We start from the raw sequence: 25,792 nt of genomic DNA, 5'->3' as shown, positions 1-25,792 counted from the left end.
TAAAACAACTGTGCAACAAAATTGGTCCTCCACATTTAACCCATCCTTCGACACTGCTGGGGTTACCCTGTTTTTGCCGTGATCCTTTCAATGACAAGTCTGGGGTCACAATTCATTCTCATGCACAGAAAATGCCGTTACAATTTGTATTTGCCATGTCTGTATTCAATAACGTAATGCTGTGCTTGTTCAGTACTACCGTGGAGAATTACTAATAAATAATGTCAAATATAATACACCACGTCCACTATGATCCATTCACTGCTCCGCGCGCAAAGGTGCACATGTGGAAACGCACAAAGGATGGCAGTGTTTACCTGGAGCCGAGCGGCGCAGTAGTGATTTGTGGAGATGAGGGGAGGATGAGGGAGGGGAGGAGGGAGGGGGGGCCTGAGAGGGGCGTGTCATCGCGGTGTCTGCCAGCTCTCTCCTCCGTTTGTGCACCGTCTCAGTCCGGAGAGCCGTGTGTTCGTGACGTGAGCGCGCGGAGGGGAAAGAGAGGCGATGTTATCCTGCGCGGCCGCTGCTCCGTCTGTTTCCTCCACACTCGGCGTCTTCTTCTCTCTGGTCTTCTTCTCGAGGCTTCCCAGGCCGTACGGGGACTGACACCCACACCCCGCGCACCCCTTTTCTCCCCCCTCACACACCCACCGGGAGGAGGAGGCATCGCATCGGAGCAACCATCAGTGGGTAAGGGGCCTGTTTTTATTGTGCTCTTCTGGGGGGGGTGGACGTGGGTGATGGATGCGTAACGGGGGTCCTTTGATTGAGCGATTGTTTTGATGCGCGCAGGAGACAAAAGGCACGGTGTGGGTGACGTGAAAAAGTAATGGCAGCTGCGTAAAAGGGCGCGTTTTTGGGTTGCCACACTCGCTGAGCTGGTACATTATTTACATCAGTGTATGGCACAGCTGCGTACGGAGGGAGGGCGTGTGTGCCATACTGTATGTTGATGTGCGGAGGAATCCCCCCGTGTATTAGCCCACGGCGTATGCGTAAAAGCAAAAGAAAAAAAGAAAGAAAAAAAACACCACACTACGAGGCCTTTGGGGATTTTTCAAATGGAGCCTCCTCATGGCTAGATGCGCTCGTGTTACTACAGCAGCATCACGTCTGGATAAAGGAGGGGGGGTAGAGCGCGTCATTGAGAACAGCGTGGTCCTGGGAAAACGCAATCCGCTGCAATCCTCGTACTCGGGGTGAAGGAGCCACTATACGCCGAGGCCATGTTTGAAAGCGGCAACCGAGCCTTTCTGGCGCATTAGCACCGGGGTTAACGGGGGGGTTTCGAGACGGTTCCGACGTGCGCACTGGAGACTGGAGATTCTGGGGGACGTCTCTGGTTCAATGGGTGCAAGATGTGGCGATGCCCGTAGGGTGCTGTGCTGTGTGGAGTGCTGAGTAATGTGATGGGGACAGGCTCAGTTATGATGATTCTGCTGAGGAATATCAATACGGCAGGTGGTTCCAGGGGGATGCCAACAAATGCGGGGGGTGTAATAGAAAGAATTCTGTTTAGTTTCAAGTTTGGAGACACACTGTAGGCCTGTATGCAGTGGTTTATAAATCTACATTCACTCAGTCTCTAAACAGGAACAGGAAGGAAGGACTTTATTTGTATAGGCCTTTCACAGACATGGTCAAGTGCTTTACATGGGACAATACTTTCCCTCCATTCTTGCCGGTGGTAAGCTATAACTTCAGTTTAACAGATGTAAGCGTTAAACTGAAGCAGATGTTAACGTAAATTCAAATTGAAGTATAGGGAGATCTAAATATCCAACAATATAATATATGAATGTTATAGCTGCTTACATTGGAGATAACCCAAAGAAGCAGGTTGACATAAAAGGCATTATACCTTAGATACAAATAGGGCTGTGCAATTATGTGTATTTTTTGGTCAAGTACTGATTAAAGCCGCCCTCTACTATTCCCATTTTGCCGGACCGGAATGGTTGCATACCCACATTGCACCGCCAGATGTGCCACCTTCGAAACAGCGAGCTTGACCCGCAGAAGCACGAGCGCCGCACTTCCCTCGCCTCACAGCACACCCCTCACCCTGGCCTGCCCCCTCACGAGGGTTCACTCCTGACACAAGAGTCCAGGAGTATAGCTGAGGGGAGCTTTACATTTGCAGTGGGTGTTCATATTTGGGAGAAGTAGCTAAACTGCAAGAATCACATGGACTTGGAAACATTAGTGTAGATCCCGTGGAGGCGGCATAATTAGTTGTTGGCAGAGGAATTGAAACTAATCAAAGTCGTTAGGATAGATAGATAGATGATACTTTATTGATCTCACAGATGGAGAAATTGCATTCGATGAGAGAGCATCCCGGCAGCAGCACCCATTCAGTGCGCACCACTCTTTGAATGTGATTGATTATGTTGCCCTTACCAATAGATAGCGTTGACCATAAAACATAGGGCTGGGAACAAAATATCGGATCGCAATACTTTGTGCTGCAATACCAAGTATCGCAATACTTCCAATATTTTTATCATACACTCCATTGTTTTCCAGTAACAGTCACACAGCACTTTGTTACATTTTGTGTTGATGCACTTTTCAATCTGAACACATTTTAAGGTAAACATGTCACTTATATTAATTACTTACTGTATCGCAATACATATCGGATCGGCCTTTGAGTATCGTGATACGTATCGGATTGTCCCAGCCCTAATAAAACAGTACCATTTCATTAACAAATAATGATATATTGAGTACTTTGATGAGAATTGGAAATAGAGCAATGCCATGGTGTAGTATGAGGGAGTTTTCTTTGTCCGGTAAATATGTGTGTTGTTGACAGAGAAGGCAACAAGAGCTTACAGACATCTCAATATACAGTTCCATGAACGGGCCAAAATATAAAATAACTCTCTACCATAATGTTGGTTAACTTAAGGAAAAACAGAAAAGCTGTCCACTTGTGGAGCGGGAGTGGTGCGAGCTGGCATGTGCAGAGCCAGAGGAAAGTGACACCTCCAGCTCTGAGAGGCTTTTGTTCACTATAGACCCGTTTACATAGAGCGGCTTTAAAATCCCACTTACCGCTCTGAATGGGACACATTCACAGTCCGAGCCGCCTGTCACTGCAAACCTGTTCCCCAAGTTATTCCTGATAAATTTAGAAACATTCCAGTGCGTTTGCAAACGCAGGGAACAGGCCACATCTCTGCGCCGTCACTTACATAACCGTATTAAGACCACGGGCTTATTTCAGACCAGATTTCATTAGATGATATATATTTGCGGATTATATAATATTATGCAAAGATTGAGATTGGGATTTGGAGGTAATATGGAGAGATTACATTTATTGTCAATTTTACCACCTGTTAAACATAAAGAAAATGGTCATTGTGTTACTCTCAAACCTTTGGTGTCAAATAAACAATGAAATGGAGCAATATCAAAAATATATGGGGCAGCAGAGGGATGGAAGGGGAAAGTTCAGCTTCCTGACTGCTTGGAATGATGAAGCGGTCTTTTGCTTAGTGGGACCTGGCCCAGATTGAGACTCCCCATCTCAATGTGTTTATTTTTAGTTTAGTCAGTATCTACAAATACTGGCTTAAAACTCTTTTGATGGGTTATTTAGCTTGAAAAGTATCTACGGCATTAAACAATACTGCTATCCAGGTCAGTAAAATTCATTCCACGATTTCTGCAAAATGAGTCTAAAAGCGACTATAATAAAATAAGTAATATCCAACCCAAATGTTCAAAGACCAAAAAGGTGTGAGTCTGATTTTTGTAGTATAATTGTACTAAATCAGCAACACAATGAGCCCAAAGAATGAGATCGGCTGAACATCCTGAATGACCGGGTTATTCCATCAGTGGATTTCTTCTTCCCTGATGGCACGGGCGTATTCCAAGATGACAATGCCAGGATTCTTCAGGCTCACACCATGAAACAGTGGTTCAGGGAGCATCCACAGCGTCCAGATCTTAACCCCATTGAAAATCTTTGGGACGTGCTGGAGAAGGCTTTGCGCAGCGGCCACACTCTCCCCTCATCAATACAAGGCATTTCTCCAAATGTTTTTTCTATAATCCCGTGTATGATGCTTCTAAACTGTAAAACATGTCAGTGTGAATCTGTGACAGCTTGGGGCGCTTTATAAAGGGCATAGGAATGATTTATTCAAGACATTCATGTTTAGGAGGTTCTTTAGAGGGAGCAAAAAAAAACCACACAAATCTCTATCTCTTATGGCTCCAAAATGATAAGCAAAAGTGCAGTTTCCCAGAGTCGGGGAAGTTGTGGGAGGGCTCATTTTAAAGCTCTGACTGAGCTCTTTCCAAGTTTCTATCATTCAGCAATAGATCGGCTGTAAAATACCCAAATATCAGCCAGCCCATATATCTGTTGACCTTGACATTGAAGTACTATACTGATTACTCTGCAATATTACCTTAAAAGTACACATTCATGCAGATTTGAGACAAAAGTTAAAGCAGAAATGTCACAGTGACAATAGTACCCAGACCCACAGTGTGAGTCTGTGGTAAAACCAGTGCCTGGATCTGGAGTGTGCACATTTTTATCCCTGTTGCTGATGTTGACCTTCAGAGAGTCACTAATTCCCATGTTTTTTGATGAGGGCATTACGGCCGCTCCTTGGACAGACAGGACAGAGGTGAGAGTGATTCCACTGCAGGGTCAGGCTTGTCTCATGGCGTTACATAACAGCGTGATATAGGGTCCCATAAGACCTCTGGGCATTTATCTTCATGTCCCCCTGTTGCCGGACGTAGCCCAGTGCAAGAATCCACACGGGCCTTTTGGTCGGCTATAGCATCATTTCGACAATTGCATTTCAAACCCCAAACTGACTTCCTTTGGCTACTTTGCATTCGGCTACTTATTTATAGAGCGCAAGCCGCATGGGAGTTCACATATTCATGCCATAAATTGCGGTAAAATGTTGCGAGAGTAAACAAAGTGGCTCGGATTGACAGCTGAAGGTTGAGGCAGAGGAGGAAGAGGAAAGCCGGGGGAGGACCACTCATCTGCGTAAACTCCGATTACATAATGTGCAGCGGACGCAGGCTCACGCTCTGAAGATGAAAATACAGCTATTAGCTAAACATACAATCTCACTTAAAGAGCGTGCATTTTTAATTTGCACCGTCACACCGTGCTTTAAGATCTGAACGTTTTCCTCTTTGAACCACATTTGTGCTGGCCCGAAACTCCAATTAAAAACCATACTGTTCAATATGTTAAAAATAAAAACCGCAAAATATACGAATCAAGTAAAATCATCTAGTGGCAAAAGTGTTGAGACCTTCAACAGCAGCAGATCCTTTCTACAGGTGCTGCTTTTGAACATTTGTGAACGTTTTGGTCTGTGGTAAGGTCGCATTAACATGTCATTACAACATTATAAACGGCCTATAATTACAGATAGAGCTGGTGGGCCGTTAAAGTGCATATGACACAGAGCAAAATCTTAAATATAATTGTGTTAACTAAACATTTGACCCAGCTCTCCTTAGTTTGACCATTTTTAGTGATGTTTATTAGCTTCACTTCCTTATTGGACACTAACAGGAAGTGACATAGATAGAGGCAAACCATTTGAAACTGTTGCCGTGCCAACCATGTTATGTCAATGGGAGAAGAGAAACTTTACCGTACCACTTCCTGTTTGTAGCTTAGAAACTGCCCAACATTTCTCCATTAAAATTGCTGCTTCACTTAAATAAAATGATGATTCTTACTGACAACAGATGTTATCCATCTAAATCAGTGTTTTTCAACTGCAAATGCATTATTATCCACAAATAATGTACCCTTTTCGAGTGTCTATGCTGTCTAGTGATCGGCAGAGTAACCATATAATACTCTTCCATATCAGGTAGTTAATTTCTTTGAGACAAGAGAATTAGTGATGCATTGTGGCTAGTGAGACTATACGGCGATCCTATTCAATACACTTTGATGAGAACATTTTCTGCTGGTGGTGTGCCTCGTGATTTTTTAAATGAAAAAAATGTGCCTTGGCTCAAAAAAGGTTGCAAAATACTGATCTAAATAAGTAAAACCTGTCATCTGCACTTTAAAATGCTCAATTTTCCACCTCGCTGTAACGGCTGGACCCATCCACATGTGTCTGAAAGTGGGGAAAACATTTTAAATGATTTGCTTGATTTGTCAGATAAAATTGAAAAACATGATGACAATTGAACCTGGCTTAGATGAATTAAGTCTTTAGTCCTTATTTAGTCCTAGAACTAGTTTAGACCTGGTTTGGATCTGGTTCAGCTCTGTATTACACATACTTGCTTGTTAGTCTTTTTGTCCTCGTTTTTAATCCAGGTTTGGATTTGGCAGGGCATATATAGGTCATGCAATTGGTAAAAACAAGTGTACGAAGGCAGTGCTAATGGGAAAAAAAAAAAAAAAAAGTATATAAATGTAAGAGTAGAAAAGAGTATGCAGTAAAGAATAGAAAAATTAATTAAAATCAAGCCTATTTTTGGACTTCGCTTTGAGCCGGGCCTTTTTCAAACAGGTTGAAGGTGTCAAGAGGCTATAATTCAGTCCATTATTAACCTCCGCTGAGATATTTTTAGCCATTCATATCATTTGTTTCTGGAAGAGTCCTCCCACACCCACCCTCTGGAGTGGGCATGAGCGAGCTGCGTGGTCTGAAGCCACTCTTATGCACTATTTCATGGAAATACACCAGAACTAAAACACACGCTGAATAGTATCATCCTTTGCACAGCGTTGAGTGTGTCGAGAATACAGTGACATCATTGCAGCTGGGTCACATGGGAGTAAAGCGACACCATGTGACTTATGTTTTGCTCCGGCTGCCATATGATGTTATTAGCAATGCATTATTCATGAAATCTCAGCTAATCCAAAAAGAGGCCGCAAAATAAGCTCACAGAGAGACCAAACAACCGAACAGTCGTGATGGGGTAGTTTCTGAAAGCAGGTGAACTGTAGCATTTCCGCTTGCACTGGGGAGATGAAATGTGTCGTTTGAATCCATTTTAGCCGTCCTTTGTATCGAAATAACGCGGTAAACACCTAGAAATTCTTACGAAACAAACTATCTGTATCTATATCTACTATCACTGCTGCGTTAGTGTAAAAACCCTCATCTCAACAGGTGGAAGTTTGCTTATACTGTTTCCGGCACCATGCATCTAAAACGACTGAATATCAAGAGCAAATATATAGCCTACATCATTTCCCGGGTTAACCACATAACCATATTTAAAGTGGACATATGCTTCACTGCGGCTGCTAAACATTTACCTCAGCATTGATGCTTTTTACAATAAAGGATGTATGGATGATAAATCGATGACATCACAGTGTACAATGTTCAAAACCGCTGGATTATGGACTTAAAAAATGTGCAGGGCGCGTCTGGGTTTTAGTTACTTATTACGCAATAAAACGCATTAAGTCCAAATCGGCATATGTTCTGCTGCCAAAGACACGATCGGAGGATTTCTCAAACTTGAGTGACAGACATTAAATACTATATATACTTTTGACGAGAGACTGAATGAAATAATAAGGTAAAAAGCGCCAAAAAGTTGAGTTCCCTTTAAAATACTATTTCACCTCTCCATGTAATAAAACATTTGCACTTTAAAACTTCAAAGCTAGGTGAGAATTGCCCCTTTTTTTTTAACCTTTTGCAACTTGTGTGTAGCTAAAAACCAATGTGAGTATTTCCCCACTCTCTCATACAGTGCAATAACCTCTTAGCTGAATTGACATCATCATCTCTAAATAAAAGGCTGCGTAGTGTGTGGTGCCATGCTGCAGCGCGTGGTCCCCTCAGTGCTGCTGCTGCTGCTGCTGCTGCTGGATGTTGCTCTGTTGTGTAACCCACTGTGCTACTCCACCACCCTCTCTTTATCTATTATTCCGTTTCCTTTGTCTTCCTCGGTCACATGATGCGTGTTGTCCCTCCCGCCCGCCCTCCCGTGCCGCTTCCCCCTCTCCAGGATGTGTCCGTGGGTTGATTAGAAAACGCATGGCACGGAAAAGGCCATCCATCACCCTGCCAACGCGGGACACTTCCGCACATGCGCCCTCCCACCAACTCGCAAACACACCAGTGTACAGTATATGGATGGATGTTCCTCTTCCTCGCCGGCCCCTTAAGACGCTCTGCTGATGTGGGAGTAAATAAAAGTAAAGTTTCTCCGAGGGTTTAAGGTCTAGGTTGTGTTGTTGTCTCCACAGGAAAATCAAGGGCTTGCAAGAGATGAAAAAAAACAATATTGTGATAAGGGCCCAATATATTATAGTATTTTATGGGCTATTGGCCGATATCGACCGATAAAATGTCGATATCTACGAACCCGAAAGTGATGAAAATTATCCGGAAAGGGCTCTGTCAGAGCTTTAAATTGAGCCGTCCCATAATTTCCTAGGCCTCAGGGGAGCAGAGAAAAATCGTGCTGAAAATTGGTCACAAGTTTGTACCTATTTTATATATTTTATGTTGTAGACCTTTGTGTTGTAATTTCGAAACAATAAGAGGTAGAGACTTACCGTTTTGTGTTTTGGAATCTACTGATTTTTGTCTTTCAAACAAGCTTCGTTCAACAATATCTGTGGCACATATCATTATCGGTCAATCAAAATCCCCAATAAGTTTATCGGTATCGGCCTTAGAAAAAAAACAGTATCGGCCTCTGTTAGATATGTTTCTATATATTTATATGATTGAAACCTTTACTATATCAATAAATGTTTAGCTAGCGGCCATTTGAGAGAAAAAAAAATTAATAACGTCCAATTAAATGACTTTAAATATACATATATATATACAGGCTAACCCCCTTTAAATCAGTATCGGACCCCTAAAATCCACATCGGTTGGGCCCTCTACATTATTTCAACACTATAAAGTTAAATTTACAGCAAAATATTTAGCAATTTTCAGCAAATTGTGACTCAAAAACAGCAAAAACAAAGCTAAAATCCAAACAATGATACTAACTGAACTTTCGCACAGTTTTAAGTGATGTGGGGTTATGTTTTAGTTTGTGTTTGCCAGAAAATGTGTCAGAAAGAGGACCTCAGTGATTTTTACGACATGGATAATGTGTCAACTAATGTTGTGATTGATATTTGCTGATATATTCTGCAGCCCTAAAAATAACAGTGATGACTGGGACTTCGGCTTTTTACAATCTTGACAGGCTTTTCGCAGCGGGTGAAGTGTCTTGCTCAAGGACACAATGACAATGAGTGATTCGTAGACAAACACTGGAACCACTGAGCCACTGTTGCACAATGACGACTGGCTTTTTTTGTAGAGAAATAACAAATAGATATAGATGGCAACGTCTATCTATACTAGGGGGCGTGGCCTAACGTGGAGGAAGGATGTCTGTTTTGTTTTTTTCTTCACTCTTTTTAGACGCGTTCTCACGGAATATAAACATATAGCACACATGCTAACAAAATCAAGTCAACATCAGGTCCATGTGGATGTTTTGACACAAAACATTGTCCAGAAGAAGTGGAAAAAATGGCACTCAAAGCTAGCGTTAGCATTATGGTTAGCATTCCCTGTTATGTGCAGATTTGGGCCATTGAACCACTTTGTTCTCCGTGTCTCCGTATCATTATTTGGTAGAAAATACATAAGCCAGCATTTGGTAAAGTAGTGGTGGAGTAATTTGAGCATTTTCACATCTGGCTTCAACGTAACATAGGCCTAATTCCAATCCGACTGTAATTCTCCTCGCCGTGTGATCTGTAAACGCGCTCCTCTTATGTATAATGCAGCGTGCTCTCCCTCCATATCCCGTCTGTACGTCCCCCGAGCCTAGTCTGGCCTCCACCTCTGCATCCACTGTAATGAAATGTCCCCCCGCCAGCCACCATCCATCATGTGATTATGGAGAGGTGTTCCCATCATGCTCCACGGCACGCACCGAACTCCATCACATCTAATTATAGCCCTGCACTTGACTCGTACCCTATATGATATTACGAAGGGGGTTTTCTCCATATGCTCCGGGGATATGGAGGACGGGGCGGCCATGTTGGAAAGCCCTGGAGAAGTTGGAAGTCGTTGGAAGTGACAAATCAAAGATGGAAGTAATGGCTATTGTCAGTATCTGTGAATATTGGAGAACAAAGTTGTGAGTTCTGTTGAAATAAAGGAAATAAATCAATAAAATGTATTTGTTACCTCAATGTTAACTAGACTAGACTCAGTGGTATTAGTGGGCATTTTAGCTACTTTAACAAAGCTTGGTGTCATTTTATCGCCAGGATTTCTGAATGAAGTTTGATTGTACTACTATGCTCTTTTGGGAGGTCCTGTACCACTTCATATAATGGTAAGATCTCAAAGGAAAAGTGGCTGGAATGATCGATGACGATGTTGTGAAAATGTGCCCATTCACACGAGTGGGAACCCTGCGAGTCCAATATGGGAGTGTATTTGGTGTATTCTTACACTGTCGATCCCCGGATGATTATCTAATCGGCTTAAACACAGAACAAAGCTAAGAGCCTTGTTGTTAGCGCTCTTCACAGTGTAGGTGGTCCCGCCCACTGAGATTAATAATAGGCCTCAGCATTAAGACTGGCTCAGGAGCAGTTTGCGGTGTTAGAAACGGCACTTTGTCGGAAAATATTGTTGTGATGAGTAATCCTGGGTTGCGAAAGGGTTCCCGGCGCGTATGTCTTCAGTCATTACTGCGTGGAATTAGATCTGGCCCGCGTTGTCTACAGTGATATTGAGTGCTTTCAAAAGGCGGCCCCGTCTCCTGAGGTTCATTTAGTTTCAAGAGCTGACACAATGGACAGTTAGTCAATAGGCTGTTATCTGATTGTTAAGTGTAGCAGCACATGGAGGAGACTGTCCGGTAGCAGAGCACATTTAACACCAATAGGCTGTGGTTACATAAGACAAAACGAAATAATGTCAAATTGAAAGTTTGTGCAAAATGGCCTGTAGGTAATAAAAATGCAAGAATTGTTTTGCTGTTATTGTCAGACGTAATTCAATACCAGTGGTAGCTTCAGCTGTCTGTTCATCTATGTGTGTGTGTGTGTGTGTGTGTGTGTGTGTGTGTGTGTGTGTGTGTGTGTGTGTGTGTGGAAAAGACTGGATCACTTACCCCTCCAATCCTACTGAAACAGCCCCTGCTTCTAAAGGCCACGGTCAGCAAACACGCAGCACTCCGTCCCATAAAAACGATGACAACTGCCAGGAGAGCGCACCGCACCCCTCCCACACCACCATCACTGACCCGTTACCGCAGTCACACACGTTTGTGGGGGCTTCGCGCGGGTCGAGGGGTCCACTGGCAATTACCAAACAGACTCTGACGTCTGAAATATCAGCCAAGTCGATATCATTGACTAAAGACAAGTCGCCCGTGCACGCACTTTGACTGTATCATGCTTTCCTTTCTCTTTCGTGCAATTGCAATGTTATTAGACAACAGCAGCCGCTCGGAAGTGTAAAGAGCACTTGTAACCGAGGCCGCACAGCGCTCACGGAGTCACATTTCTACTTTCTCTATCTAATTGAGCTGGCCCCACAGAGTTCCTCCAAGTTAACAGGCGCACGCACATCTCCAATGCTCTCAATCGGCAACCAACAAAAGCCAATAAAAGACGACGATTTGAAATGTGAAATGGTTCATGATAGAAAACACTGTTCTGCATTCATGGACTTACACATTAACAAAGTGTCTGTGTTCCCCCCCTGACAGCGAGCCTCAGTCGTGGCCGGTGGGCATGGTTTTGGAGGGGAGCTCAGAGGCGCTGTGTCCCCCCCCATCACTGGAGCTGCGTCCGTCCTGCAACAAGGCCCAGCCCTCGCCTCCTCTGGGGTGCAGCTCGCAGCCCCACGACGGAGTCTTCTCTGAGGACAAGGAGCCCGTCAAGTACGGCGAGCTCATCGTACTAGGGTAAGTCGAGGCTGGACAAAAAGGGAATCTGGTGCAATATGGGAACAAATGAGATTTTTCCCCTTTTGTAAAATTGCCAGTATCGTCGCTCCCTTAATGGTTTCGGAATGGTTACCAGGAAGGTTAAATGACGGCAGACAAAATAACAAGCCGTGAGAGGAGCCTGAGAGTGAGATCTAAGTGTCCACTGTAATAAATAGCACTAGAAGCAATGCTCGATGTTCTTCAGCAATTGATACACACAAACACCACTTGGGGATATTTGAGAGAAAGCACAGCACTGAATGTTCCTTCTTCTGGGCACAGGGCTCTAACAATGAAAAGATGAGATTTATTTGAGAGAGGCTGTTCCCCCAGTCTATACTTTTGCTAAAATGCGCTCAGAAGTAAAGAGCGCATTTTCTGGAACATTTTCAGCCACTTGACAATAGAAATACACTGACAATAGGAAGAGAATAAAAGAGCCTTTACTGAAGAGACATGGGACAGATTGTACTATTTCTAGGGGACATGGGGACATAAAGTGATATTGACTTTTTGGAGCTCTTGACCCTGTTGTAAAGTAGTATTTTGATTCATGCACACAGCTTTAGTAAAATTGACTGCCCAATAAGTGACTTCCTGTTTCAATCCAGCACACCAAAATAAAAGCACTATCTTATTTATTCGTTCAGCAATTCATTAGTTCAACTTTCTTTTCTGCCTAACTATTATTAGACACAACAATTTCATTCTATTCTTGTAATTTGCAAGTACCTGCTGAACTAATCAATGAGACGAGTTGTGTGCTTTTATTTTGGCGTGCTGGATCAAAACAGGAAGTCGCTTCTTGGGCGGCGTTGTTTTGATTTGAAGTTATGCACAGAGTCAATTTGGTAGCTTCTTATTTGGTACTGGCTTGTGAAGTGTAGTGGATGGTTCATATCAAAAGCTTCATGAAATAGTGGTTCAACAACTCTTTCGAAAAGGGGATAAACTTCCACTACAAACTTCCACTACCCAGTACAGACGACAACTCTTTGGGTAATAGGTAGAACATGAGCCATGACCAAACCTGTTCCGAGCAGTTCTGTGGCAAAAGTGTATTCTTCACACCACCACTGATTTGTAAGTATGCCTTTAACGAAAAGTGACAGCATGTATTCACCGTTTTATCACGTGTCACTCCTGCTGCTGCCTCCAGAGGCCAATTCAAATCCGACCAGCCCGGTCTCTCATTCCTTATCTTCTTTTCCCCACATTGACATGATTTCAAATGATTGTGTCAAATATCAAAGCTTAGGTGTTTCGCAATAATGCTTATAAGCTACAATTGAACTCAGCGCTAGCCTTTAGCTAACATACTTCAGCACAGGGGTAGGCAAGTTTTCTTGGCGGAGGGCTGATTTTCTTTATTCTAAACAGACCGAGGGCCGAAGCCGCTGATTATTAGCCCAAAGTAAAGCACAACACTGGAAAAGTGACCATCTTAAATGAGATAAATGACTTAAAATTGCTTAAAGTTCTTCTATGTTGAAAAACAGAAAAAAGTGAGTGCATCTTCTTCTTCTATGTTGAATTTGAGTCGGTTTTGAACTAATCCAAGATACAAATCCTATAGCGCCAATGGAACAAGAATAAAACCCACTTGAAATCATGTGAAATGACAGAAAATTATCTGAATTAAGAGAATAACGACTACTAGAGGTTCTATCTCGTCTCAGACCAGACCAGACCTTAGATTTAATCTCTTAATTCAAGTAGATTCATGTCATTTGTTCCTTAAAATGATTATTCTTTTTCCAGTGTTGTACATAATACATGAGCTCATTGGGTGTATTGACAGTATTTCTACCTTTATTTCTCCCATTTAACTCTAATAGTGTTAAAAGTACTCTCTGATTTGTGTAATAAGGTTTCTCAAAATCATCATCTCTGTGCTGGAGGGCCGGATTTGGCCCCCGGGCCTGACGTTGCCTACCCCTGCTTTAGCACATCGCGAGCCAAACAGACTCATTTGACTTGTATTTTGCACATCATCCGCACCACTTCATTTGGTTCACTCAGGAACAGGTCTCTCCACGTATTTGCATAGAGAATGGCTGTAGTGTCCGTCACCTGCACTAAACAGGGACTTGGTGTTGATACAGTCGGAAAATGAAACACGAAGTCACCAAGTCGGGGATTTTACTATAGTCATGTGTGGCAGCTTAAATAACTAATTTGACTGAACTGCGAGATATAAACATATAAACAAATGTAGTTTTGTCAAAGCGCGTCACGATCACACTGCCTTCGAGAAGCCGTTCGAGCCAAATTAGGAAAGCGCCGGACAAAGGGCACGTTCACAGAAGAATTCAACAAACAACATTGGAATTTCACTGGATAATGTTGTGTCATTTATGTCACTGACAAACAATATGAATAGCTATGGGAGCCCGGTAGGGACGTGCTGCTTTCTTTGTTGAAATTGGTATGTGAGATTAACTAGATCGTCATTGATTTTCTTCCCGCCTCAAACTTTTTGTTGTTGTGGCCAGCTCCAGCCACGTAAAAAGATTGGCTGAAGAAAATGAAAATAACTAAAAATAAACTTGTATGGCAATGTAGGTGCTCTCTTGCATGTCGATTAAATGTATTGCGTTGTTTAGCTCTTATAAGGCTTCACGATTCCTGTGTTCAAATGGATAAACTTCCAGCGAGGTAGTCCTGACCGAAACGCAGCTCCAGATCTGGAGACGGGAATAAGAGACAGAACAGGTCCACATTTTGCCTAAACAGTAATAACTGAGCGTGTGGCTAAACCAGCGAAGGGAAATGTAGACCTGACTTGAGAGCAGAGTGGATGCAGCGTCCCACACAGATTCTCCTATTGATCCACCGGGCTGAGTGATGAGGGGGGCTTCATATGATTACAGGACGAGTGGGGGAGGGGCACCGGCCAGAAGGCTTTTTTTTCTTTTTTTTTTTTTTACAACGCCATCCTATCTGGGCTCCGCTGTGACCTGGAGAACAGGCTCAGCACGATTTAAACGTACTATGACGAGAAACAGATTGAATGTTCAAAGATGAGACAGTTCAAGAGTTCAAGTTCATGTCTTTTTACCAGATCTCAAACACTAAATGTAATGTATGGAATGTTGTGAAAATACTCGGTTATGTTAAGGGCGATCTTCATGTTTTTTCCAGGCACAATGGGTCTCTGTCCAATGGAGACAAAGGTCGCAGGAGAAGTCGACTGGCCCTTTACAAGAGACCCAAGGCCAACGGCGTCAAACCCGACGTCATCCACAATGTCTCCACGCCGCTGGTGTCCAAGGTAGGCCTCGGGAAAATGTCATTACTTCTAAGGGTTTACTTCAGTACCGCCAGATCCATTTTCAAAAAACTAAAACAGGCAGCATGTTGTGCATTAACCTACATTAAACTGTATGTAGAGTAGAGCAAATTCAGACCAAAACGCATGCCTCGGCTCCGATTTACGTCACGCAAAGTAATCCATAGTTACATTTGTCTTCATTGTATGTTTGCCAGTAAGTAGATATATATCATTTAGCTTAATTTTAAACTCTCTGATCGCAGCAGAGGGAGGCTTGCGCCCTCTGCTGGCATTTGCTATAACAACAATGTCTTTAATGGCATCTTCAATTCTAGGTATATTTTCTAGATTATTATGAAGTATTTAAGTTATACTACAAAAATTACGGAGCGTTAAGTGTCCAAAAGTAGCTGTAAAAGCCGGACGCAAAGAATTAGTGAGATCTTTAGTTTCCCTGTCACTCTTTATTTAATCACTGCTGTCTGCCCAGTAACAATGTGTCACTTTAACAGCTACTGGCACCGACGCGCAAAAGCATATTTCACCAAATGAATCACTGGTATGTTTGGCAGCACCTTCATTTTACTAAACATCGCTTCGTATTGTAAAAAAAAAAAAAAAAAAAAATGCTATCCTGACTTGCTTCCCTAGCATTGCCAGATGGTTCTTTGCAACACACCATCTGGCGAGGCGAGCAGAGAAAGAATTTGGAAATGGCCGGCCCTTTCTTTCTTTCTTTCTTTCTTTCTTTCTTTCTTTCTTTCAGATGAATGTAGCCAGGTAGTTCACCGATCCAGTTTGCGTTTTACCAAATCCGTGCCGCCCGGGGCAGTAAAGTTACAAAAGGACGTCATGATCCGAAAATAGTTTGTCTTTAGAGGGTGATGCGCCAAATAATTAATATCACGATTTTCTTAGAGCCTAGAAAACCATTTCTTCCCAATTCATGTGTTATTTATTACTGGTTGATAACTGGTTGTTTTCATCAGAGTGCGCTACGTTGGAGTCGACTTCACATCTTGACGCAATCAAAATGGTCGCCCCTTCACAAGTGCCCTACAGGGACAAGTAGCCGGTGATTTCTGACACAGCCCTAAGCCGTTGTCAGTGGATGCAGATGAATGAGTCCGTGCCTGCTGTGTCCTCTGTCTGCTTTCTCCTTGCCCCGTGACCTGCTGCATGTATTTTTACATGTTTTCTCTCTCTCTCTTGGCAGGCACTCAGCAACAAAAGCCAGCACAGCATCTCCTACACGTTGTCACGAAGCCACTCCGTCATTGTGGAGTACACCCATGACACCAACACGGACATGTTTCAGGTCGGTGTTCCCGGCACACGCTATGCAAACGCTCATGTAAGATTAGGTAGAGACAGGTAGGGTGACCGCGATGCCTGTCCCTCTTCTGGTTGGTTCATTTATCAAGTCCCCCATTTCCCGCCACATCACACAACTTGTCCCAACATTCAGTACCAGTAACAGGTGTGAGGTGAAAGACAAAAACGTGGCACAACAAGGTCAGGAAGGAGCACGTTTATGAACAGGCTGGAAGAAAGAAGTTCATTTTTTATGGCCAAACCATAACATTTGTGGGGAAATGGATGGTTGATGCATGCGGATAAGAAGACCAAATAAGTGACCTACCTGGGCCGCCCCAGGGAGAACAATCTCGGCACTTTCCCCGTGGTCAAAATAACCGAATGTAGGATCAATCTAGAGCCAAGTAGAGACTGCAGACGTCCTAAAATAGATATAGGCCTCAAAACAAACCACTGGGTTCTCTTGCTTTGAGTAAACTGTCAATGCCTCCAGCTTTAAAAACACGCACTTTAAAGCAAATCCGCGCTGCTGGAATTAGTATTTTTGACCCCGCTTTGCCGTTTTATTTTTAAACTCCCTTTGAATTAACTGTATTTAGATATACCACACAACGACGAGGGATAAGTGACCAAATTAAGGGCTGAACCTTTGCTTTTTGACGATGGTGAATTGCTGATTTTGGAAGCTCGATTCCCGACTACCCTGTTGCTCAATTGGCTTGCAGAGCTTGTTGAGGGGACTGCTGCGTCAGAGGGTGGCACTGAGGGTAAGGGGGGGGACAGTGTGAGCCAGCCCCACACCGCGGGAGTCTCTACAGGAGAGCGTGAGTCAGAGCTGTCTGCAAACAACAGCCGGCACCTTCCTCCTCCTGGACTCCCACACGTGCCCTCAAGTCACGCAGAAATGACAACAAGTCCACAAAGCTTCTTCAGTAACAAGTGTGTAACGCGGCGAAGAAGGGCATTGACGATGAGCCCCTTGTTTAGTCACTACACCTTCTTCTTACGGCGCTGAAGGCCTGGCACTATAAATGCTATTATTCAAGAAAGAGAATTAGGTTTATTGTGCTTCGGATTTACTGCAGCTCATGCGTTAAATGGAAGATATGGCAAAGTACAAGAAAAAGCACTTACAAGGATTATGATGCTTCAGGGTTATGGTGACAAATGGGATCAAACGGCTTTTGATTAGGTTCTTTATCACAATGTTTTCGGCTTCAAAATGTGTTTTTATGTGGCGCTAACCAAGAAGACGACGCGTTTTCCGATGGGTAAAGGTATAAAATAACTTACATCAAACTGGCAGGTCTCAGTGCTAAAAGGTTTAGCCACAAGGAAAGTGACGGACAAGTTATTTATTTGAGCACAATCTGTGATCAGACAGTGTTAATATTAGACAGATTTAGCCCTATCAAAGCCGGTTCATGTGTCTGATAAGATTGTCCCAGAGTAAACATCGAGTCATTGAAATAATATTGACTGGGCTAAGCTTTCATAAAGGTCTAATAGTAAACCAGTTCACATGAAATTAAACTCAAATACAGATGCTTTTGGCGCTGGGACGGCTGTGCATCTTCATTCTAGCACGGATTGTGTGGGGGTCTATAGTATAATGACCGAGAAGGTCGTACACAATAGCGGTGTTTACTCTTGTGTGCTGCCAGTTATTATTCAGTGAAATAAGTCATTCATCAGTTTCCGAGCACCATTGTGTTTGGCTGAGTCTATATTTAAACGCGAATGCCCTGTTGTCACTACAGATTGGCCGGTCCACCGAGAGCATGATCGACTTTGTGGTGACAGACACAGCGGGCAGTGGGAGCGGCCAAGGAGGAGGAGGAGGCGGGGCCGCGGGGGAAGGTGGTAACGGTGGCCAATCGGCTCAGAGCACCATCTCCCGCTACGCCTGCCGGATCATGTGTGAGCGGAGCGCTCCCTACACGGCGCGCATCTACGCCGCGGGATTCGACTCCTCCAAGAACATCTTCCTCGGGGTGAGTGCGCTCCTCACTGGTGACCCGGTCACCATGGAAACACGTGCGGGACAGCAGGGACGCCCACGGGTGATGTCATAAGTGTCAGAGCATGTGACCGGGCTCATGAGAGTGTGGGAACATTAGCAATGACAAATCAAATGTGAACTATGGGATTTGGATTAAGGGGAGACACTGCAGGCAGAACTCTCAGATCAATAATTACCTACGTTTCACAATAAGGTTTTTGAATATTGCATCAAGTCACTGTTTCTCCATAGATTCATTTGGGAAATAGTAAATCAAAGCCCATTGTTATTGTATTTTTATGTGGCAGCCTGCGTGTCCAAGACAAATTTCCTTCGGGACAAATAAAAGAAATCTTGAATTTTCTCAAAAAGCATTTTCTCACATTTTAGTGACAACGTCTGTACACAAAATACCTAAAAGTACTTATAGACACCAAACAGTAACAATAATGAGTTCACACAAAGATGGAGCAGCAGATTTGTAAAAGAATATTCTATATTTAAGGCTTAGTAGAGAGTGGATGTAACACATATTAAAGACAGTCTACAGTCTGTGAGCTTCAGACTGATGACCGTCACGTGTAATTACAATGAGTGGCTGTGAGGTGGATAAGTACCTTATGTTATTATATACCATTAACCTTCATGAGGAGACACAGACACACACAGATGCAGGATGGGGCGGGCTAAAACGTGAGGCGCAGGTGCACAGGGCCATGTGCAGCCAGAAAATAGCCTCATGGCAGCATGACTTCATCACATGCAAGATTCATCAGAACAGCCCAAAACCAGGCCAGCAGTCAGAGAGATCATGTCAGGCAGCACAGCAGCCGGCACACACGCCTGAGCGCCCAACTGTTACATAACGGGACACATATAACCATACAGTCGGAGGGACTGTCGGCCATTAACTCACATATTAACTGTAGGGCATTACTTCCATACATTTACATGTAAAGTGAGCAGAAGTACAAGGTTTAGAAACCTGATGGAACAAAGCACACCTGTCCTTGAACCACAACATCAAGAACAGAAGATGAACATGCGTTCAACTTTCAGCCTCTACAACATTCAGCATCCTGTTATTTTAAGCAGAATAGCCACTGACACCTCGAACTATGAAAAAGTGGAATATGTATTTTCAGCCTTGATCAAAAGTGGCTGGCCTAAATCAGTCAGCAGTGACTTGTGTTTCAAATGTTTCTGCACTGTGTCGAGTGCCCAGTTCAGTTCATCACCCACACTGTGTTCCTATATAAGCACCTCTGCTGCATCAGTGTGCGTTAGTCCTGTAGTCATCCCGCACTGGGCTAAAAATAGAGACCGAGAAAAGCCACGCTTGCTCTTTCTGTCAGCAGCCCCCCCTCTCTCCTGAGTCCTAACTCTCTCCTCCTCCTCCTCACCTCTCTCCATGTGGACCAGGAGCGCGCGGCCAAGTGGAGGACCTCGGACGGGCTCATGGACGGCCTGACCACCAACGGGGTCCTGGTCATGCACCCGGCGGGGGAGTTCGTGTCCGAGCCGTCGCCGGGCGTGTGGAGGGAGATCTCTGTGTGCGGGAACGTCTTTGCCCTGAGGGAGACCCGCTCGGCCCAGCAGAGGGGCAAACTGGTGAGAAAAGTAATAAGAACAGCATTCGTCAGCATAACACTACATACAAGCAGGCAACGTGAACTCCGAGTGACCTTTTGACCCCTCAACCTCTGCAGAATAGCTTTATTAAATTGCCTCAAACTTCACCTAGTTTTCCCCTGGTGTTGCATTTATTGTGACGATGCCATTTCATATTCTTTTTGAATATTGGCACAAGATGTGACAAAAGAAGAGGTAAACATTTGCCCTGCAGCCATACTGTACATAAGGCCGCTCTATCCTGGGAATGATTCATCTAATTACAAAAAACATCATCTGAAGTACCTCATGTGTGCTGTTCATTTATTGTACTATCACTTCCCACAATTGTCATTTAATATGCCTGATTTTGACCCTGAATACGACTTGCAATGAACTACGGTCAGACTATTCTGTGGGTCCACACTGTAATATTGCTGTGTGCCTTTGTAACTATGTGATGCTGCAACTAAAAGATAAAAGGATTTACTCATCAAATTCTCATATGTAATAAACAAAACAAAAAACAATCAAACTAATGTTCTCATTTGGATCAATGTACAATAAAAACACCTACAGAGCACAGAGAGGGTTGATGCAGCCTCTGATGCACAGCGCCATCTTGTGGTGCTTGGAGATGGTTGAAAAGGTAGAAGGGGTTCATTGTTGTCTCTGAAAACATTTCAACACAGAAAGCTATGATCTCAGATTTCACATTTTTTCACACAGTGACTGTCCGTGTTATCTAACGCACTGCTTGTCCTTGTGTGCTCTCCAGGTTGAGAATGAGTCCAACACTCTGCAGGACGGCTCTCTGATCGATTTGTGCGGGGCCACCCTGCTGTGGAGGACTCCTGCGGGCCTGCGTCACACCCCCACACTCAAACAGCTGGAGTCCCTTCGCCAGGAGCTCAACGCGGCGCGGCCTCAGTGCCCCGTGGGCTTCAACACGCTGGCCTTCCCCAGCCTGGCCCAGCGCGAGATCGTGGACAAGAAGCAGCCCTGGGTCTACATGAACTGCGGCCACGTGCACGGCTACCACAACTGGGGCTACCGCAAAGAGAAGGGCCCGGCCGGCCCGGGGGGCACGGCGCCGGCCAGCACGGGGGAGAGGGAGTGCCCCATGTGCCGGAGGGTGGGGCCTTACGTCCCTCTGTGGCTGGGCTGCGAAGGAGGCCTGTATCTGGACGCGGGGCCCCCCACCCACGCCTTCTGCCCCTGTGGCCACGTGTGCTCGGAAAAGACTGTGATGGGCTGGAGCCAGATCCCCCTGCCCCATGGCACCCACGCCTTCCACGCCGCCTGCCCCTTCTGTGGCACCTGGCTCACCGGAGAGCAGGGCCATGTCAAACTCATCTTCCAGGGACCCGTCGACTGAGAGAGCGGACACACCCCACCAGACCAGCAGGACTGAACTGGAACGGACCGAGAAAAAAAGCCACAGACTGTGACATGCAATAGTAGACGCCAAGGCTTCACATGAGTTATACGTGTTTGGAGAGAATGTAAATAAACGTGTTGAAATGAACAGGCCTCGTACTTGGCAGTCGAACCTACAGCACGAACAGGTTTCACACGAGATAAAGCCTTAAAACAGACTTTCTGTTGCTTCAAAGGAAATTACGTTACTTAAATAGCAGCAGCTTTTACGGTTAGCTAATAGGAACCACTAACCAATTTCATGGCGTTTAATTGTGTGGCCCTAAATAGACCAACAGGCCCCGGGACATTCGATCGTAGCTTCCACCAGTGCACCCTGGGAAGTGTCTGTGTGTTTGTGGGCGTGGCAAGTGTGTCCATTGGAGGTGGAAAGGCCCATGAGGATAATATCATTAGTGTGCAAAAGCTTTACATTGTTATAAATGAAGCCTAATGATGTCAAAAAACACGCAAAGTGCCCATTGGAAAGCACTGACTCATAATAATTAACACCGCTGACATATGTAGGCTATCCGACTGGGAAAGAAATCAATCCAGAGTGACTTTTAACACGAGCCACTGAACTTGCAAATGTCTTTATTAATGAGCCTCATTACTCAATAATCCGCGTGTCTAAATCTCTGCTAACAGATGATCGGCACAGTCTCTCTCAGTAGTGCATGAGAGAGTTTAGTGCCCGCTGGCCTCGCTCCCAGTGTGCAGCGCCACGTGAGCTAAAAATAATCCAAGGTCAGCAGCAGCTGGAGGAGCAGGAGGAGCAGCAGGAGGACCATGGGACTGTGGCGGAGCGGTTAGCACACGTAGCACGCTTTACCTCACAGCAGCAGCAGCAGCGTCCCTGGGTCAGTGCGGGTCACTTCGTCCAGGGCACGCGCAGGAGGAGGAGGGCAGGTGTCTCCAGGTCGAGGTACCAGGTTGTGTTTTGACTGCACGTGGCCTGTGGTTGTTCACTTTTAACAAACTCTTGGGCTAAATGTACACACAGAGGTGGAAAGTGGAGCTAATTTCCTGGAAGAAAAAAAAATACTAGTAGAATTAGCAACGACCACGTGGATACATTCACACGCTTGGCTTTGGCGCCCTCTGCAGGACGAATGTGTCGTGATCAAAACTCCTCAGAGCGAATGTAATGACCGCGTCGTCTTGCTCAAGTAACATGAAATTATTTTAGTTTGTCTTCATTTTTGAAAGTTTGCTGATATGAGCAACTAGTCAGAATCCCCCATGGCATAAGTTTATTTATTTTATTTATTCATTCATTTATGTGATAGGGACTTGCGTGAACAATAAACATGGACCACACCACAACATTTATAGCCAAGGCTCACACAGAAAGCACAGAAAATACATTTACAGTGACTTTAATGAAATCTGACATTACACAAAGGAAGTGCATTTGAGTGCAAACTAAAAATGATTGCAGACTTGATCTCTTTGTAAAATACGCTCATTCATTTTTAAAAGCCCCACAGATCTAAGTCCTGTTTCAGCTCAGGAGGCAAAGAGTTCCAGAGTTTATTGTTGTCGTTTTCAGGGGTGTCCTGGCCCCAGAGGGGAACCTATTGTACATGTTTTTCGTGATAGGAGTGTCCCGGATGAAGCCTATGCAGACATGGGGAGAACAGGCAAACTCCACACAGAAAGGCCCCGTCCAGGTAGGAATCGAACCCGGGACCTTCTAGCTGTGAAGCACGAGCGCTAACCACTGTGCCACCGTGCCGCCAGTTTAACTCCCTGGACAGTCTCTTTGACCAATGAGACGAGCTTTTGTGTGAACAGGCCCATCAGGTCTTTTACTTTAGTGCCTTCTTTTCTGTTAAATGTCTCCATGGACTTATTATGTGATGTTTTCCAATCATCATGTAGCAAATGTGAAGAATCATTTGCTCTTGTGATATTGACAAACCTCATTAATGTGTCATTTTGTGGGCCAGATTCAGGCTATGCTAACCAGGGACGTAGTTTGAAATCCTGGGCCCTCGGGTACAGACAGTCTTCGCGGACCCCCTACCGAGGCCTGTCACAATAACAAATTTGAAGGTCGATATATTGAGGCAGGAAAGTATCGCGGTAAACGATATTATTGACTCTAGCGATTCTGGATACTGTCAACTCTCAGGCAAAAAAATGACAGTGCATAATCTTATCTTAAAACACCCCACAAGCTGTAATAAACATGAAATATAATGAAACTCAATTCACTTCAGTTAGACATCAGTTTTACAAAGAAAAAAAAGGGGGGATTATCTGTTATTTATTGAACGATAAGTCGATATAGTAATTATTGTGACAGCCCTACTGCATGTTGGGATTTGAAGAACATTTTTGAGGGTCTCTCCAAACGCTGGGCACTGGGTAAATAGTATCGTATGACCCCCCCACCCCCCAGTCCGTCACCCCTGATATATATATTTTTTTATTTGACCTTGCTGAGATTAAGAATGTATTTTTCAAGTGAGTCCAGGCCCCAGAGGGGAACCTATTGTACATATTTTAGTGGTAGGGGAAACCGGAGGAAACCTATGCAGACATGAGGACCTTCTTGCTGTGAGGCACGGCAAGGCTAGGCTACACAATATACACACTTACTTGAATTTATAGCGAAAAGGACCTTTTAATATGAATAACTTTAAAGGGACAAGATGCAAGTTGGTCATTTTATACTCATTACTGCCACCTCGGGTCTTACATGTAACTGCAGCTATATTAAGCTCGTGCATGACTACATTTCAGACCCGAATTAACACGTTTTTTAGTGACAGTGCCGGATTTCAGGCAGTTGTGGGGAACAGGTCTGGACTCATTCTACACCCCTAGGACATGGCTGGAACATGTAGGGGGAGGAAAATACATAATTTTAACATTTTTAACCTCTGTATAGTCCCTTTAAATGAGAATCAAACGCAGATATCAAGGTGACCGTTTCATTGTTTTATTATATAGTATATTTATAATATGTACAGAAAAACATGATCAAACTCAGCAAGGAGTCAGCGAAAAAAAAAAAAAAAAAAACTAGCTGAAAGAAAAGACAGAAGCTGTGTCTGACAGAAGACGGTGCGTACACACCAACACCGTCTTATGCAGCCACTACGGCAAGGGGGGAAAAAAAATAATCAATGTGCAAATGACATGGACAACACCCGCGCACACAGGAATACAAAATAAAAACAAGTTTCATAAGAATCACATTCAAAAGCAAACCCCGTGTCCCGTTACACTTCAATGAACTACAAGACAACACAGTACAGTAATGAGAACTAACTGCATGAAACAGAAGTACAGACATGATGGAAGAAAAAAGAAGTCCTACATAGAATTTCCAGGCTACTAGTAGATTTGTGACAACTTTATTTTTTTTTACTCTTGCAAATCGTGTAAAAAAAAACTGAAATTCAAATAGTGGGACATGTGCGTGTGTGGCTTTATTATTATTTTTTTTACATTGCTTGTTTTGCATCTACTTCAGTGAGACTGGTTAATGCTGGGAGACCAACACGAGTCCAAAGCGCTCAGGAATGTTCCATCTAATCCCGCTGCAAACGTTTAGCTTCATAAAAACGACCTCTTCCTCTATCTAGGACCTAGGACTAGCATTCTGTTTTAGCGTGACACACAAGGAAGAAAAAAAACAAAAAAATCAAGGCTATAAATAAATTAGTGTAAACCGAAGCGGACGCGAAGGCAACGGCGCGGCTCGTCTCGGAGACCGTGCGGAGGGAGCCGTTAAAAGTTGATACCTATTGCAAAAGATAAGGCAATGAGAACTTTTTTTTTTTAAAGGGATGCGAGGGGTGGGCTATACGGAGGGGGGGGGGGGGGGATTGAATTGGGAGGTCATACCCGGTCAACAAACCCCACGACCAGTCAGTCCCAGACGCTCCAGACGCCCCCCCTCCCACAAACGCACCACATAAAGAGGGTATCCTAATAGGGCTGAACAGTTACGGAAAATTAGCTTAGTTGCGCTTCGTATAAGTATAGTGAAAATGATCACGTGATGCGGTAATATCGAAATGGACACGTTGGATGCTAAAGATTAGTTTCGTCTAAAGATTGGCCGAGTCAATTACAAATGTTAGGTAAATGTTTTAATTAACTGCATAAATATCGCGAGAGTTGTACATTGACTCATTTACAAACAGGCCTAGTCGTGGTTTTCTGGCTCATGTGCAGTGTAA

At 44.1% G+C, this 25,792-nt stretch overlaps 1 protein-coding gene across 2 annotated transcripts; it reads left to right on the top strand.

Annotated features, from left to right (window-relative positions):
- The first annotated feature begins 424 nt into the window (after nucleotides 1-424).
- Nucleotides 425-21,716, top strand: peli3 (pellino E3 ubiquitin protein ligase family member 3). 2 transcript variants are annotated; one of them, XM_079579780.1, is made up of 7 exons: nucleotides 425-690; nucleotides 11,746-11,943; nucleotides 15,112-15,241; nucleotides 16,458-16,559; nucleotides 18,319-18,552; nucleotides 19,983-20,180; nucleotides 20,950-21,716. In XM_079579780.1, exons 2-7 carry the CDS (start codon nucleotides 11,771-11,773, stop codon nucleotides 21,547-21,549), a joined length of 1,437 nt encoding a protein of 478 aa, XP_079435906.1. In that variant the 5' UTR covers nucleotides 425-690; nucleotides 11,746-11,770; the 3' UTR covers nucleotides 21,550-21,716. The 2 variants fall into 2 exon arrangements, with proteins under 2 accessions (XP_079435906.1, XP_079435907.1); XM_079579781.1 differs by having other exon boundaries at nucleotides 426-690; nucleotides 19,983-20,171; nucleotides 20,950-21,715.
- Nucleotides 21,717-25,792: the final 4,076 nt, after the last annotated feature.

The sequence above is a fragment of the Gobius niger genome (assembly GCF_951799975.1).
Source record: "Gobius niger genome assembly, chromosome: 21".
NCBI lineage: Eukaryota > Metazoa > Chordata > Actinopteri > Gobiiformes > Gobiidae > Gobius > Gobius niger.
This window is presented reverse-complemented; position numbering and strand designations above follow the sequence as displayed.